At 37.1% G+C, this 16,690-nt stretch overlaps 2 protein-coding genes across 7 annotated transcripts in view; both read right to left on the bottom strand.

Moving 5' to 3' along the window:
* Positions 1-1,850: 1,850 nt before the first annotated feature.
* LOC131776121 (protein HEXIM1) lies at positions 1,851-3,233 on the bottom strand. The gene has a single exon (XM_059092259.2). It carries the CDS (start codon positions 3,047-3,049, stop codon positions 2,090-2,092), a length of 960 nt encoding a protein of 319 aa, XP_058948242.1. The 5' UTR covers positions 3,050-3,233; the 3' UTR covers positions 1,851-2,089.
* A 5,544-nt stretch (positions 3,234-8,777) lies between these two features.
* LOC131776137 (coiled-coil domain-containing protein CG32809) overlaps positions 8,778-16,690 on the bottom strand; it is a 31,562-nt gene continuing 23,649 nt past the window's right edge. For 5 of the 6 annotated variants that reach the window (XM_059092278.2, XM_059092280.2, XM_059092281.2 and 2 more), the window contains 10 exons: positions 16,087-16,346; positions 14,577-14,828; positions 14,151-14,333; positions 13,986-14,079; positions 13,741-13,871; positions 13,262-13,337; positions 12,836-12,919; positions 11,610-11,670; positions 11,362-11,448; positions 8,778-10,399 (listed from right to left, as the gene is read on the bottom strand). In XM_059092278.2, coding sequence (XP_058948261.2) covers positions 10,331-10,399; positions 11,362-11,448; positions 11,610-11,670; positions 12,836-12,919; positions 13,262-13,337; positions 13,741-13,871; positions 13,986-14,079; positions 14,151-14,333; positions 14,577-14,828; positions 16,087-16,346 — 1,297 coding nt within the window. In that variant the 3' untranslated portion in view covers positions 8,778-10,330. The remainder of the gene's footprint in view (positions 10,400-11,361; positions 11,449-11,609; positions 11,671-12,835; positions 12,920-13,261; positions 13,338-13,740; positions 13,872-13,985; positions 14,080-14,150; positions 14,334-14,576; positions 14,829-16,086; positions 16,347-16,690) is intronic. The other variant, XM_059092279.2, reaches the window with a different exon arrangement.

Genomic DNA, 16,690 nt, shown 5'->3' with positions numbered 1-16,690 from the left:
TTGTGGCAGTTTTGTTTTTCCTGTGATTTTTTAATAGTTCTGAAGGTGATCAGGTTCTTTATAGGATAGGTCACAGTGATACGGAGCATTTTAAACACTGGCATTTTATGGTTACATCAGGAACTTGAGGCAAACCTCAACCATGATGGCAAAAAAATATGCTCTAATGCGTAGAACAATAGCTGAGGATGTGTGCATTACAACTTTCTACATTTTAGCTGTCCTTTGCAAATCACCAAAATTTGTTTGGTTTGAGAATGAAAAACCAGACAGCAAATTATTTAACTTTCCATTTTATGTTCTACACTACCCACATACATGCCAAAGTTGAGGTGTGGCGCTATGAGAGATGGTGAACATAATAAGCCTTTTGCAAACTTTCATTTAAAATAGGCATCTAATTTGTGTGCATCGATGTGTAAGTTACAAAAAGAACAAAGAACTAAATAAGGAAGTTTTGTCTGGATTCATTTTGCTAGCAAATACACCAACACAGACATTTGTCTTTGTGCTAGCAATAACAGGGAAGAGAAAATATAATAGTTTGTTTTGTTACCACTGTGGAAAAAAAGTAATTTAAAAAACAGTTGGGAAAGATGTTCAGCTGTGTGTTATGGATACCAAGTTGTCTACAACAGCTGTTACTTAGTCGACCTTATCTTGGATTGTGAGTCCCATCCTGTTTTCTTGTTTTTTGAACTGTTTCTGAACTTCAAGACTACAGCTGTCTACCTATTTAGCTCCCAAGATCTAGTTATTAATTCTCCCCTCTAGCTGCTACACAATTCTTTACATTATTTGCAAGAATTTGGTGTTAGATCAAGAGAACAACTTCTACCTGGTGAGTTCAAGTATCCTTATTACCTGTTTGTTGGATAATGTATCAATATTATTGGGAGAAGTTACATGTTAATTACCTCTGAGGGTTGAAGGGTTAAGCTTTGTATTGCATGACTTTATATTGGCCAGTTTCACCCCTTTACTATCAGTTGTTTTCCACAGCTGTGAGTCACAACACATCAAATTATTTGCAAAAAATTCCATACATTTTAATTCTTTCTTTCTTTGCTCTGACCTTGATTCTCACTGCACTCTCAACTTGTGAATTACTTGCTTGAGTTGTCTTAAGCAGAAAATCAAGGAGCAACGTTCTTTGTTCAGATTCTTCATGAGGTGACATGAACATTCATAGAGATATTTACTGTTTTGACTATTGTCTATCACTGGAAAAGAGGATTTCCTCTGATTGACTTAAGGTCAAACCTATTTAAAAAACAAGAGTACTGTTGTCGAAAAAGGTGCATTAACTTAATAAGGATTTTGTTATCCAGACCTGATTGGTCTTGTTTTGATTTAAAAATAGTAAATATCCACATGTATCTCGAAATTGGTTAACCGCAATTTGATGAAGGTAAAATCGATATTTTAAGGGTGGGTCAGCTGGCACCAGCACCAGACTTGAACACTTGTTCTGTTCATAATTCTACTCTTGCACTAACTTTGCCAGCCATTTCTATATCCAATACACAGCAAATAAGTCGCAAAATTATTTTCCCGAACGCACTACTGAAACAGTGTACGCTGTTATACCCTTTCTAATTTTAGTTTCAAGTGCGGTCACGTTAAATATATTTATGCAAAGGAAAGATAAATTAATTCCCATACATCAATTCAACAACGCTGAACTTTCATTTTCACTAATCATTCGTTATTTTTTATTTTCGCTCCCGTTTCTTGTGAATAATACATTACTTTGTAAAGGTCTTGTCTCAATGGAGTCAGCGAGAATGATGATATCGAGCGCGTTTTCAACGTAAACAAAGAGCGACAAAAAATACACGATTGATACCTTCCGGAATCACTACACACCAATATTTTATTTTAAAACTAAACGTTTAGTTTATATATTAACAAAACTTTACCGCGCTTTATGATTGAAATTCTGAGAGTCCCTACGTTACATTTTGAGTTTTACAGTGATTCTTTCCTTCGAATGTACATTTTTGACCACTCACAGAATTCCTCGTAGCGCACAATTTGAAACTTTAAATCAACTACAGCGTCTTCAGCAGATGACTGCACGAAAACGTCACAACACTTTAGCCTCGGTAGAGTTACCGTAAATTCTCCTCATTTCTTCGTTTTCTGTATGCAAGCGCTCATTTTCCTGGCGCAATCTATTCAATTCAGCCAGCAATATATTGTCTCTGGGTTTAGAGTCTTCCGTACCCGCGTCCAAACTGTGATCGCCGTTTAAAGCCCCTGAAAGTTCTTCCGTCGAAGTGTGTCTCGCAATTGCACTTCCCATACCACCCGCTTCTTTAAGTTTAATTTCCATGGTTTCTATGCGTTCTTCTAGAAGCATAAATTCACGCACAAGTTCGCTTTTGCTCATTGAATGCAAGTTTTCAATATGAACTTGCTCGTATGCCTCCGTAAAATCTTTCTCAAAGAACTTCTGTTCGTACATTTCGTCTTCGGGCGATTCGTTGTAATCGTCGTCGAAATCTGAATCGTCACACGAGTTAGACGGAGCCCTTTTCCGCAAAGGAGTTCCCTCCTCGCCATCGGACTGCATATGAGCGTGTGTTCCTAAATCTGGTTCTTCAAGATCGTGTTCAGCCATTAAGTACTGTGTGGTATTGTAAGGAGCAGTCGGACGCCCTTTAGCGTTAATATACTGTTCTCGAAATTTAAATGCTCTCTTGGTGTCTCTCTCGTCTCTCTGTTTTTTCTCTTCCCACGAAAGTTTTGAATAGGGTACATATCTCTTACCAGGTTTGTTATTATTTCGCCTCGACCCGCGGCGGTGTTTCTTGCGAATGGGCAAAGGTTTCCAGTCAGAGACCGATTGAGTGGTTGTTGTGGCAAGTGCGCCATTTTCACTAGTTTGAACATCATTCTTGTCTGTAGAAGACTCCACATCACCTGCTTCGCCTCCACTCTGTCCACTTGTCCGTTCATCATCTCCATCGCTCCCGTATTGCTCCATATTCCTCCGACAACCGTCCACCGGGGCGGACGAAGAAGAATCAAGTTTTTCAGTCATTGGCCCTGAACTAATTCTATCTATTCGACTCAGGATTTTTCGCCGAGGGAGATCACACGCGTGTCTCCTCGAAAAAAAAACAACACTTAACGCCTACGATGTAAGAAAAATATGACCTTTCTTTCCAGCGTAAATCTCACCAGAGATATCCTTCGCTTAGTTCCCTTTCACCGTCTTCTGCTGACCGAAGGTAATATGTTTTTGTTTTAGATCAAATTTGTTGTCATTCATTGAACATGTGACCTACTACACTTCACTCTGATTGGATGAAGACCTATGCAAATACAATATCCTACGTAATCATGTGATTCAAAATAAAATAAGTAGGGGAGAGGTAGGGTTATATTCCAAACTCTCATGGGGAGGGGTAAGTTGAAGCGAAGAGATCACATACCATGAAACCTTTTTTTAGCTGAACTTTCAGTTGTAATTGCTTCTTTTTTGTTGTTTCATACGCTGACCGGATGAAGAGTTTATCGCAAATCAAAACCCCTTTGGTAAAAATATTTCTTGATGCAATGACATGCAATGATTGGCCTATCAACGTTTTTATTTTTATCTTTAATATGACCTTTGTAACTTTCCTCTTGCATCAGAAGGAACCAAAAATTTTAGAATAAATCTTGACTTTTGCCATTGGGCTTTTCAATTTTTTGGTTTACTCCATTGATTTTGTATGTTTGGCTTAAATAGAAATATACTGACAGATTATCCCAAAAAGTGTTTGTTTTTTATTATTCATAACGAAATGGTTAAAAGCAATCTCTGGAAGTGTTGTCCCTGTGACAAACATTTGTCTACAAGCTGCAGCAGTACATCATTTTATTCTCTCTTATTTTCTGTATGCCTGAAATCAGTATTGCAACTACATCGTTATTACAGAAGATTTGTGGTAATGTATGAATCGTTAGCATTCTAAAAGTGATTTTAAACCGTGCCACCCCAGGGGCCTGTTGAGATGGAAGCGGGGGACCCATGGTAGGTGACGTACCCCGCCTAGCTGTGGTCGGAAAATAACCCGCGTTTACATGCAATTTTATAATCCCGAGTTGAAGTTTTTAGAGGCTGTGGTTGTTATACTTGCAAATGTAACATGAAAACGAACCCGGCCCGGCAGGTTACCCCACCTGGCTTTACCTGGCTTTACATGGCTAATTTTAACCCCGACTGACTGTCAGTCGGGGAATAACCCGCGTTCACATGTACTCTTACAATCCCGAGTTAAAGTTTTTAGAGGTTGTTGTTGGCACACTTGCAAATGTAACATGAACACGACCCCCGGCTTGATAGGTTACCCCATCTGGAGACGTTTACATGGCTGATTTTAACTCCGACTGACAGGGTCACCCTATATGGCAGACCGGGCAACCCGCCAATGTGAATTACCACACTTATCATATAAATATGATCAATGTGGATAGGCGAGTTATCCCCCATGGCAGGTAATCTCACCTACCTGAGGTCCCCCACTTTCATGTAAACAGGCCTTAAAGTTCCTTCAGTCCCTCTCCTCCTGGAAGTTTGTATTTGGACTAATCGCCTTCATACATCCCGCTGTTTATATTTTATAAGCTATCATTCTTTGTTTTGTTTTGTTTTTTTTGTTCAAACAGATTTCTCGATGATGATTGTCTGAAAAGTATGTAAATTCACTGTCTCTCAAGGCCAAATTTTCTTAGCTCCATATCTGATTGCAGCAGACTGGAGTAGAATCGCATGCAAAAGCATCCTTTCTTTATAAGTACATGTATACGGTAAAATGATCAGTAAAAACTGGAATGGTGGAGATCGATCAAGAGTGTTGCCGCGCAATTTTTGTGTTGCATAACGCGCCACTCATGGAAAAAAAAGCACTGGGCACTGTCCTGGACGGATTCCGTCCTGGACACTAGTTAATTATGTGAATTCAAAAAGGCTGTGTGATTGTTGAGATTTCACGGAAATGATGGAATGAACTGCCTTTTTTGAAACCGAATAAGGAGCAAAAACAGCAAATGAAGGTCAGATGCCTTTCAGTACAAGGTGGCACTAGTTTGATGATGTTTGGATGGAGATAATTACGTCAGGGAGCCTGAAAAACTCTGAAATGGAGACCACGTGTGAATTTGCAAATTAACTGCAAGAGAATACCTACTGTAAGAGGTAAGGACTAGTAACTTTAAGATTGCTTGAGGAGCGTTTTGTTTCGATATTTCTGTTTCTCCTCTTTTTTTTTTTTTTTTTCGTGTATTAAGCGTGCAATCTCATCTGGTTATCCTGTTGTTTTGAAACCTCAGTTCATGATAATTCGCGGGAAATTCAAATATTTTGTAATTGCCTAAATTGCCATAGGAGCTGATTTTATGGTACGATAACTGTTAGAGTCGAAGATGTTCTGGGGATTCTTTTGTGCGGTTGGAAAGGCATGAAAAACTACATTTATGTGTCAAGGATATCTGTTGCTTTTTTTAAAATTTTTGTTGTAAGTGAGGGGTGGCATGACTTCAGTCCCTGTGCATTCAATTCCGCCTCCAAGACCAAATTTTTCATAAAAAGGTTTGGACATTCTGATGCTTATCAAATGTTTTGAATCTTATTTGATATATGTCTGAAGAATCACACTGCATATGTGTCCCAGGTAATTTCCTACTCAATAGTTCCAGGTTGATATGCTTTTTAAGGCCTCTAAATATCAATTCACCAAAAATCTCGCACATTTCCAGCCATAATGGTTTCTGCCATGCCTCATTTCTTTAGTAGATTATGAGCAATGACCTTGTTTGACATTATGGTATAGGGAGTGGGCACTTATTCAGGGGAGGTGCTTATCAGAATATGGGTGCTTGTTTGAGGAAATACGCTAATTAACAAAAAGAATCAATGTTGCCATGGGTCAGTTTTGTCAGTTCTGCAAGCTCTTACCACATTGTCAATGACATCTGTGACATCTAGTCCTCACATTTGATTTTTCACACTTTTGGCAATATTTTTCTGAAAATTTTCTCTTGCATTATAACAACAACTCACCGAGATTGATATCAACATGAACAACTCCAGAAGTATTTCTTGTTTTTTGTTGCATTTCAGCTCTAGGAATCGCTTGTAAAAGTAAAAACATTTCCCATTTTAGAATATCAAACAGACCCACGGAAAGATGGAATCTCTTCGTTTTATGTCATAAAGAAGCAAACTTGATTTTCCTAGAAGTCAATTTTGTACAACTGTGAATGACAATCTGTATAATCTTTCCAATAGAGACGAACTTTTTAGGTAGGAAAACACACTTAATTTACATTTTGCCTTTGAAAATTGTGTCCTGATTATAAAAATCAGCCTCTCAGCTTTCTTTCACAAAAGTATTCAAACTTCAAAGATGTGATTTTCTTTCAACTAGAAATGCAGCACCAGAAGGGCAGCTGTAATTAGAAACACACAAAAAAATGTATTCAAGGCCTCAGACTCTTTTAAAGTTTCAAAGTCTATAAAACTCTTGAAAATTCCAATGTAAGCACCTCTAGAATGAACCCTATCTTTATTTTAGCCCTTTGTTTTCAAGAGTGGGAGACACATTGGCTTAATGGCTATCGCATTAGACTATAGGTCAAGAGATCTAGGTTGGAGACCTGGCTGGGTCAATGTGTTGTGTTCCTGAACACTTTCTCTCACAGTGCCTCTCTTCACTCAGCGAATTGCCAGGGAAGTCTGGTGAGATGCTGGGGGGGTAACCTTAGGATCGACTTGCATCCCATATGGGGGGGGTGGAGGGGGAGGGGGGGGAGATAAGACCCAACTGGATGGGCCACTAGGTACCAGTACACTCAACTTTTTTTTGAAAAGCATCCTTCCCTAGTATGAAGATATTGGATAGAAAAGGTTTTTTTCCCCTTTTTATAAGGCCCTCTCTTATTTAAATATTTTTCTAATATCAAATGGCCCTTTGTGTCCCATGTTAGTGTTGAACACCTTCTAAACATCACATGTGAGACTGAATGGAAATGACTGGTTTTAACCCTTTAATCCCTGAAGTGACCAGCATCTAATTTCTCCTTTCAATATCACCCCTGAATCGATCATTAAGGTCATGAGAATAAAGGAAATGGTAATCAACTGAAGAACCTCTTGATAATTAATCAAATTCTCCTCATCAGCACATTAGGAAATGTATGGAGAACAGTATGGAGAATTGGCATACCGATGTCAAGGTGTAAAGGATTAAAGCCTTTGGAAGGATTAGTTATTTTTATTGGTTAAGAATTTCTACCCTGAAAGTTTTAGCAATCTGTGATGAACTGGAATTCCATCCATAGAGGGTGGCTTCCTGCTTAAGAAACTTGGATATTTTAGGGTGGAGTGGGTGATTTGACTTGGGTGCAGACAACATTTCAAAGCCTTCAACTCCCAAATTATGATAAGAATTCTCTCCTTTAGTTTCTACATATTTCCATGTGAATTGGTTACAGGGATTTGGTATCAGATCAAGATAACTTTTACTTAGCCTTTAAGCCTCAAATTCAACATGTATATTCTCGGCACTGTTCTCCATATTTTTCTTATTTTACTGATTGAGAGAATTTGTTGAAACATCAAGACATTTCATTTTTGGTGATCATTTGATTCATTCTCATGATCTGTACATTTAATCAGGTAGTGATATTGTTGGGAGAAATTGGATGCTGGTCACTATTGGGGCTTAGAGGGTCAATGATTAAGCATTCTCATTACCTGTTTGCTTGATAATTTATGGATATTAAAAGGAGAAATTCTGAGCAAATGGAATAAGCTGAGCTGGGGTCGGTCATTTGACTTGAATGCAGATTACGTGAAACTTTTTTCAATGATGAAAATACCAACAGGTGCTGCTAAAATACTGACAAAATTTAATTTTGATTTATTATTATTACCACTTTATTTTTCTAACTTTTTAATCTTAATTTCAGATCTACCAAATGAAAACATTTCACTGGGACATTACCAGCTTTGTATTGAAGTTGTAGGGTACAGATCAGCTACACAGACCCATCTTGAAGAAGAATCCTGACATTGGATTTCAAAGACATAGGTACAAGATGATTTTTCTTTTACATTCATAGTGTATTATCCTTTGGGGAACAGTTGGCTTGGGGTTTTTCTCCTAAAGGCATGTGGAAATGTAGACCTGTATCACACACAGCAAACCTAATTGCTTAAGTTCATCCTACATTATCTGGATTTTTTGATTAACTGGACTTGCCTTTCTAATCCTAATTTTTCATCAATGTTAATCACTCAAATTCAAGATCCATACCTTTTTCCCATCTAACAAAGAAGAGGCACTGCAACGATGTAGACAATATGCAGCCTCAATGAATGTTGGAATTGGCAACATGCATATGCTGTAGCAGCTTGAAACAGACTGATTTGAATCAGCATTTTAGGTCGTAAACATCACCATAAAATGTTTGTAAATACTTTGGCAAATTTTGGCAGTGATTTGAAAATGCACCTTAAATTTTTTGCATAATACTGATTAATTGATACCTATTCAGTTTCAAGTTTTGGCTCATTGATATTCATATTTTGGATTATCCAGACTTTCGACCATTTGTTTAACTCGGCCCAGTCTTTGTGAGTGCAGATAATCAAGGTTCAACTGTAGTCTTTTATATGCCTGTAAATTAGCCTTTCTTGCCTCTACAACAAGTTTGAAAACAAACGGAATTTTCACTTAAAAGCAAGGCCACAAAGCCGAACAAAACACACTAGAGAATACTTTGTTTGCAATGTTTTGTACATTTATTATTTCTTAAAAATTACATTGAACTTTACAATTTGCCAATGATAGGCAAACATGTATTGTCCCTCCCTTCCTCGTGTGTATTTACCCCTCCCCCTCCCCCCAAACAGAAATCTGCTACAATCAGTCAATTAGTAGTTAAATAGCTCTTAAACCTTTAACTTCCAAGATCTGATTGTTAATTCACCCCTCTAGCTAGCTGCTACACATTTCCATTTAAATTAGTTACAAGAATTTGTTGTTTGATGAAGGTAACAACTTCTACCTGATACATTTGAGTATTCTCATTACCTGTTTGCTGGATAATGTATGGACATTGTAAGGAGAAGTTTCATGTGAATCATTTCTGGGAGTTGGAGGGTTGAGCCACTGAAAAAGTTCAGCCATAACACCTGAGCTTTAAAATATTTAAATACTCTCTAATTTACTCCAAAGGTAAGTGTGAAAGCTTCAAAGCAATTTCCAAAAACATCCAGTAGTACACTAATGATGCCTCTAAAAGCAATGAATTGCAGGAGTTTTAAACAATATGCCCACACCAAGATAAGCAGAAAATATGGTGGGTAAACATATAGTATAATACTACCGGTAATTCTTACTACCAGAGGTGAATAATAAACACCTCAAAATAACAGTGCATTATGGTACACATGACTCAAATGCAGCAAGAATTGAAAAACCAATATGTCCTTGATATATTAACAACCTCTCCCAATTAGCACACTAGAGTATGAATGGCAGTAAAAATTACCAGTCTCATATCAAGAGTAGAAGTTACTTGATGTCTAATTTTTTATTCAAGAAAACTGAATGGAAATAAGGTTTTACTCAACAGCGATATTTACATTCAAAGATCTGTACCAGATGTAAGAAAAATTGTATGAAATATTTATTTTTTTGTCACGATCAAGGTGCAACATTTTTAATAATAAAATCATTTCTATAGCAGCCTATAAAAGCTATGTTGTTGTTTTTGTTTATAATAAAACAGAAAAATGAGTAGCCAAATGCTTGATTAGGAATCACACCTGCAATTGGATTTTTTGTAGAATAAATTAATAAGACTAAGTTATCCTTGACAAAAATGCTGAAAAAATTTGACTCCTTGTTTGGGAATCAGCAAGAGTAATTTTTACTCATATTTGACACTTCATGGATTTTAAGGTAAGATTTTTAAAAAATGTGATCGAAAACAGTTTTCCCCACAGAAAGATGCACTAACTTGCTTTAACTTACTACTGTATTGAAAAGAGAAAGCTATAAAATATACTACTAAAATTTCCTTGATATTTGACACCAGGAGAATAGAAAACATTCTCTTTTCTAATTTGTGTTGGAATGTCATTGCTAACAGTATCATGCCCCAAGAAGAGCAAACTTCCATTGCTCAAAAACTCTCCAAGTGATCTATCTTATCCAAACCGCAATAGATTAGCTGCCATTCTTGCATCTCTCCACTTGGTTGCACCAAGATCATCTACAGGAGGCATTTTTCCACAGCAATTCCCATGTGAGCAATTTTCTGTGATTCATGGTAGTTGGGTCACTTCATCATAAAAGCGCACTCTCTGACGTGCCCTTGCGGGAGACTTTGGACCCTTCAAAAGAGAAGCATTTAAATCTTAAATCTTAACCCTTTACACCCTACCATCTCCATACTGTTCTCTATAAATTTCCTAATGTGCTGGCAAGGAGAATTTGTTTAACAATCAAGAAGTTCTTCAGTTGATTATCATTTCCTTTATTCTTATGACCTCAATGTTTGATTCAGGGGTGATATGGAAAGGAGAAGTTAGATGCTAGTCACTCTCAGAGATTTAAGGGTTAAGCAAGAAACACAGCCATTGGATTATGGCCTACTGTGCCAGAAATGTATTGGCAAAAGCAAATGAGCCTTGCTAGCTCACAACTGTTGATTTAGATTAAGAATAGATTAAGATGGTAGGAACTCCTTTCCCTCCTCCCTAACCTTCTCTTTCCTATTGTCCTACCCCTCCCTTCAAAGAAAAATTTTATCCCTACCAGTCCCTCTCCAGCCATAAAATCAAACATGGTTGACAGACTTTTCATTAAGAGATTATAAACAGCTGCTCATTAACAATGTGCCTCCACAGGGGACTGATTGAGTTCTGTCCCACAGCCTTTAAAGGCACTGCAGCATAAGAAATGAAACTGCAAGGGATGAGTCACAGACCCCTTCCTTGCTTGGACAGCTTGTTGACCCTTCTGATCAGATAATATCAGAAAAACTATAAATTTCCTTGTACATTAATTATGCAATTTAAGAAAAATCTTAACCTTGAAGGTAAGGATTGTTTTAATGTCTTAAGGAAACAGACATCCTGTCTTCTGTTCACAGTTGATACAACTAAAATCTTTGTAACATAGTTAAGACAAAATGTATTTCCTCCTTTAAGTTTCCTCAATCACTATAACACTTCCTAGTTCTCAATTTTGAATATTCTCATCATTTTCTCCCTTGATCGAGTACTTAAATTGTGAGGAAAAATTCTAAGACTGTCACTTGTGGATGAGTGGTAAAGTGTTTTGTTGAACTTACCTCTGTAAAATTATGCTCTACACCTCTTTTTTCTATGTATTCCCTTTGGACTGAACGTATACTATCAATCACTTCCCTATCAACTTCCTGCAAATCATACCAGAAAATAACTGTTGTTAAATTTTGAGACTTCTTTTTGAAATTGTGGGAATTTGACAAAGGATGCTTTACTTGAAATCAATCATGACATGTTAATAAATTGTTTCATTCCGATGCTACAGAGTAAGATCAAACTTCCTTTTACAAACCTCTAGAGAGCTGAATGAAGCTTCACTTTCACTTTTAATTTGTTGCTGTGCAGTCACCAACCTAAATGAACAAAATGACATCATCAGGGATTAAGTCCAGCAATAATGTCATTACTTTGTGCAAGTGAAAAAAGCAATCAGTGGTCAATTAAACAATCACTAACAAAACAGAAGTTCTTGGTTGACTTTGGCACAGTGCCCTGGTTGTAAACAATAACATGACTGTCAATATTAAACAAGCCAGACATGTTCCTTCCTAGTAACTGAGGTATGGGACTCTTTAAAGAGGGATTTCAGTTTAAGGCCATGGCCCAATTGCTCAGTGGCCAGATAACACTGTTCTAAGAATAAATTGCTATTTCAATGGACAAGTGTGGAGAAAAATCACCATGCTATCCACCAGATAGAGGTTTAAACAGTGGATGGCATTATCTGCCCCCACCACAACCAGGGCTTGGTCAGTAAGGATGGGCCCATACTGATATAAAATATTTGATAGTAGCAAAACTGAGGTCTGATTGTTAAATATCATTACTAGCAAAAAGTATTGATGCTTTCAATACTGCATGTGACTTATCTGTGTTTTTGTCTCACTTAGGCCACCAGCTGATGATAAGGAGCCAAAAAAGACTTTGGGCCACAAGTTTTGACTTAAGTATGTCCCCCCCCCCCCCATCCAGTTTTAAATTTTTGATTGTCTTGTTACTCGGTATTGAATCAGAAAAACCATATCAGCCCATCCTTACTGGTTAGGTCACTATGTTGTGACTTAACTGCATCATATAACAATGTACCATACCAAATTACTAAACCATCAGCAAGGAATTGCTAGGTGGTTGGAAAGTGGGGTAGGTCAATATAACTGCTAATGTCAGTCACAGAACATGCCTGTCATTTAATTTTTGTAAAGTTACATATACCATAAGTACCATAAGTATGGACATGAAAAAATAATCAACATCTGATTGGCTGAAAACGAGTGCATTCCAAATGTAACAAGTGCAAAGTTGTAACATGAGTGCAAACTACAAATAGCATACGTACTGCCAAAATTTACATCTGTCTTGACTGTGATGTTTTTTCATCTACATTCATGTACATTATTAACAAGTACATGATTTTAATTTTGTTGTCTTTGATAAAATTTACTCATGCTTATTAACACCAAATTGCACCAAATTGCACTATACTTATCATATACTAACAAATTCCAAATGTTTTCTTACTTTTGTAATGTAAATAATGTTCCAGTAATGTGTTTACATCGACTGACAAGGTTCTCCAGTTTAGAAGGTTCTTCCTTCAAAAATCTGCCAGGAAATAATGTACAATAGCAATTAAATATGTTATTAGGCTGGTTTTACCACAGGTTACAGATAACAAACTGTAATTTAATAAAATTCAAACCCATTTCTGTAGCAGCCAGAGAATTCCCATGCCCTTTTTACCCTGAGTGTGACTGGCTTCTAATTTCACCTTACAATATCACCCTTAAATCAATTGTAAAGGTCACGAGGAAAAGGAAATGATCACCAATCTAAGAAGCCCCTAACTGTCAAACACATTCTCCTAGTCAGTAGCATAGGGTATAGAGAATATTAATAACAATAATAATGATGGGGTGTGAAGGATTAACTTCTGTTTAAACTTACTTATCTCCCTGAACAATAACCTCTAACTCTGAGGCCATGACTGATTTCATGTTGTCATGAAGTTCTGCAAATTGACCTGGAATAAAACAAAGTTGTATTAGAAGTAAAAACTAACCTTGATCTTTCTTCAAAACAAGAGAAGCAATTAATAAAACAATAACATTGATGTTCACAGTTAATAATAAAAATGTTTTAAGCCTGACTCTGTGATGGCAAGCAATAGAATGAATGAGAAGAACCCAAAAAATTTTGCCCATGAACATAAATTGTATCATTATTATTATTATCACTTTGGAGGGCATTGAGGAAACAAAACAGAGAAAAATCACAGCAAAACAGTTTGAATAATCATGCAAGCATGTGAAAAAGCTAAAATAACAAAATCTCCATTTTAGCCAGCAAAATGCACCCCAATGCCTGATAAGGTGATGATAATATGTAGGACAGCTCTATTACTATCATGTGACCACCTGACTTACTCTTTAGGTCTGAAACTTGACGGCTTATAATCCCCAACTGACTGTTGAGACTGTCAACTTCAGAAGGATTTGCAATGCACCTCTTTTGCACAACATCTAGACGAAGCATCTCCACTTCACTCTCAAGCTCACTGTAAATCACACAAATACAAAAGATATGAGAAAATGACATACATTAATTTGAAGCTAGATGGAAAGATAAAATATTGCATGAGATTTTTCAATTCTCAGTGGATGAGTTGTACCTTATGTGCCTGTTTATATCATTTTTTCCTCGAATATAAGTCATCTCTTCCACATGGACTTTCTGTCTTCTAGATTTCAGACCACCGTCATCCCCTACAGAGGAAAATAAATTGTTTTGGTCTTAGTCCATCAATAAATGGCATGAGAAAGATTAACAAGCTTACCACTGTTTGTCTGAGCAACACGTTGCACAATCTGTTCCTTGGCCCTTTGAATCATTTCATCAAACTGTTGTGCTTGGAAAGTTTGGAACTGTTTCAGTTGAGTGAGTTCAGCTCTAAGCATCCTCAGGTCACCCCGGAGTGTTGATGCTCTCACTTCGAGAGCTTTATGGTCCTTGACACGACCTAAATACAGAACATGATACTGAGAAGTAGGAAATACAAAAAAAATCAAAGTCTGAAACAGAGAAATGCATGCAGAGATAAATAACAGTAGAAAAACGTATGATGTTTGATTAACCTATAGAGTGTTTCCTGCACTATTTCTTTTTTTTTCTGTCTTTATTTTCTTTCAAACAATTATGGTAATCATAATTTAAATTAATATGGCATAACCCTTTCTTAATCAAGACCTCATTCAAAACAAACCTTCATATTTGACTGAGGCATGGCTGCCAGATGAGGTTGAACTGCTTGATGAAAGAGGTGTAGGACTGTCTAGCAATCTCTGTTTTGGTTTCGTGGAAGGCAGAGGGAGAGTCTGTGTCTGGTATTGAACACTAATGTCTCTCTTGGTTCCTCTTGGGGTGAAATCTCTTTGCAATGTTTGACTGTATTTTAAAGATGATTCTCTGGAACTTGAGGCTCTTGGGGGAGGTGCTGGTACCTGTTTAGGTTTTCCTGTAAGGGAAGGGGAAATTCAGAGGTTCTGTTTCAACTTGATAGATTTTTAACAACCACTGATCTACAGCCTCTTAAAAGGCCTCATATAGCACAATACTTCAGTCTGTTTCAATCTGTTTCTCTCTGATCTGTGGCTTTTTTTGTGGTCACAGGTGAGTCAACACAGGTAGACAGAAAAAGTTAGAAAAATTTCTTGACTTTTCTCTCACTCATGCATCTTTTACAAAGGAAGACAATTAACCAATTAACATAATTAACCAATGCATTGTGAAAAAAAATTGTGATTTAACTTGTTCCAACAGAACTGGACAGTTCACCACACCCAGTACAAACGAGTCAAAGTCAAAGTCAACAAAAGCAACATCAAAGGGTTAAGAATACATTAACAATTAGAAAGGATTAACTTGATGATGTTGAGTAAAAACAAAATTGCAAAAGACAAACTCAGAAAAAAAAAGAGTAAGATCAATGGAAATGTAGTTTAGTCAGTGAAAACATGAACCAAAATCAATGCAGCAACGACAACAAATAAAATACAAAAATAACAATGATCAGTGAAATGAGCAAGGAAAAGCAAAAGTGAAGAAAGAGACAAGATCAAATACAAAGGAATAAATACAATGTGACATCAACAGTGGCACATCACAGAAACACAAAGATTAGGGTTCTTATTTGTTTTAGTAAAGGCAAGAGTAGTATTAGAAAGGTTTAGTGTGACTTTTATGGCAGAAACAGAAATTGAACTTCTTGCTGTTTGCAAGATGTTTACTTTTGCTGTTTAGAGACATTTTCTTCAATTTTATTATTGTGTCCATTTAAGAGTTAAAAGAAACAGTGAATGGTTTGAGCCAGGGGGTACCAATTGATTGCATACTCTCATTGTCCAGGTAAGGGTACCAGTTATCAACTCTTATTTGTCTATTATTTTTTATTTTTATTTTATTTTTTCAACCAATAGCTCTGAGAAGGACTGTTGTCATAAGCGGTGACTGACATTTCAACAACTTGAGTGAATTTATCATCAGAATCAAGTGAGGAGTTGTTAGCTGAGTCTAGTTCATGCAAACTGGTCTTGGTCAGTGAAGTTCATTTTTGCTGTTGCCATAAATGTCTAGTAAAACCTTGCCATTGTTCAAGCAGTGGACCTTGAGAATCTATTCTTTATACATGAAAACTTCAAAGAACTATGTGCATAAGAAAAAAATTAGCCAGAAGTTGCTTGCAATCATTCCTGATCATTGCTAGTGCAGTGTACCTTCTACAGGTGTGGATGGACTAACATCAGACAAGAGGGACTCATTTCCGGAATCACTCCTCACACGTGATCTAAAGGGCTGCAAATGCCTTGGTTCATTACCTTCTAAGGAACCATGGTCAATAAAACTGCTCTGTGAGCTTGATGCACTTCCCTCTGAATTTTTCGTAGGTAAACTGTCGTGGCTTCCTGTTTTCAGGGCATCTTGCAGCATGTTGGTGAGATGGTCAATTTGATCCTCAACTGGATCACGAGAGGGTCTGAAAATCATCAATGCAAATTACGAAGAAAATGGAGGGATTAGTAGGATAAATATTTCAAGTCTTCTCTCAAGCTACAGGCCAACACACCAGAAATTATCCCAATTCCTGTAATATGGGGTATCTGGGGAGTATCTTATTCCTACACCTCCCCCCCTCCGGATGGGATGCCCTTCTATCTTAGGTTTCCCCCATCAGTTCCTCAGGGAGTTTCATGACAGTTGTCTGATAACCATTCATACTCCAGTGGGTGAAGGGGGGCACTGGAAGAGAGTAAGAGGTCTTGCCTCCATGAGAGCTGGTTTTGCATTTCACAAAAAATCATCACAAATTTGCTGATAATA

Source organism: Pocillopora verrucosa, chromosome 10, assembly GCF_036669915.1.
Source record: "Pocillopora verrucosa isolate sample1 chromosome 10, ASM3666991v2, whole genome shotgun sequence".
Classification (NCBI taxonomy): Eukaryota; Metazoa; Cnidaria; class Anthozoa; order Scleractinia; family Pocilloporidae; genus Pocillopora; species Pocillopora verrucosa.
The sequence above is the reverse complement of the archived record's forward strand: the minus strand, read 5'-3'. Positions and strand labels throughout refer to the sequence as shown.

Coding starts and splice junctions, on each gene's coding strand:
- LOC131776121 (XM_059092259.2), bottom strand. CDS start 3,049: ATGACTGAAAAACTTGATTCTTCTTCGTCCGCCCCGGTGGACGGTTGT.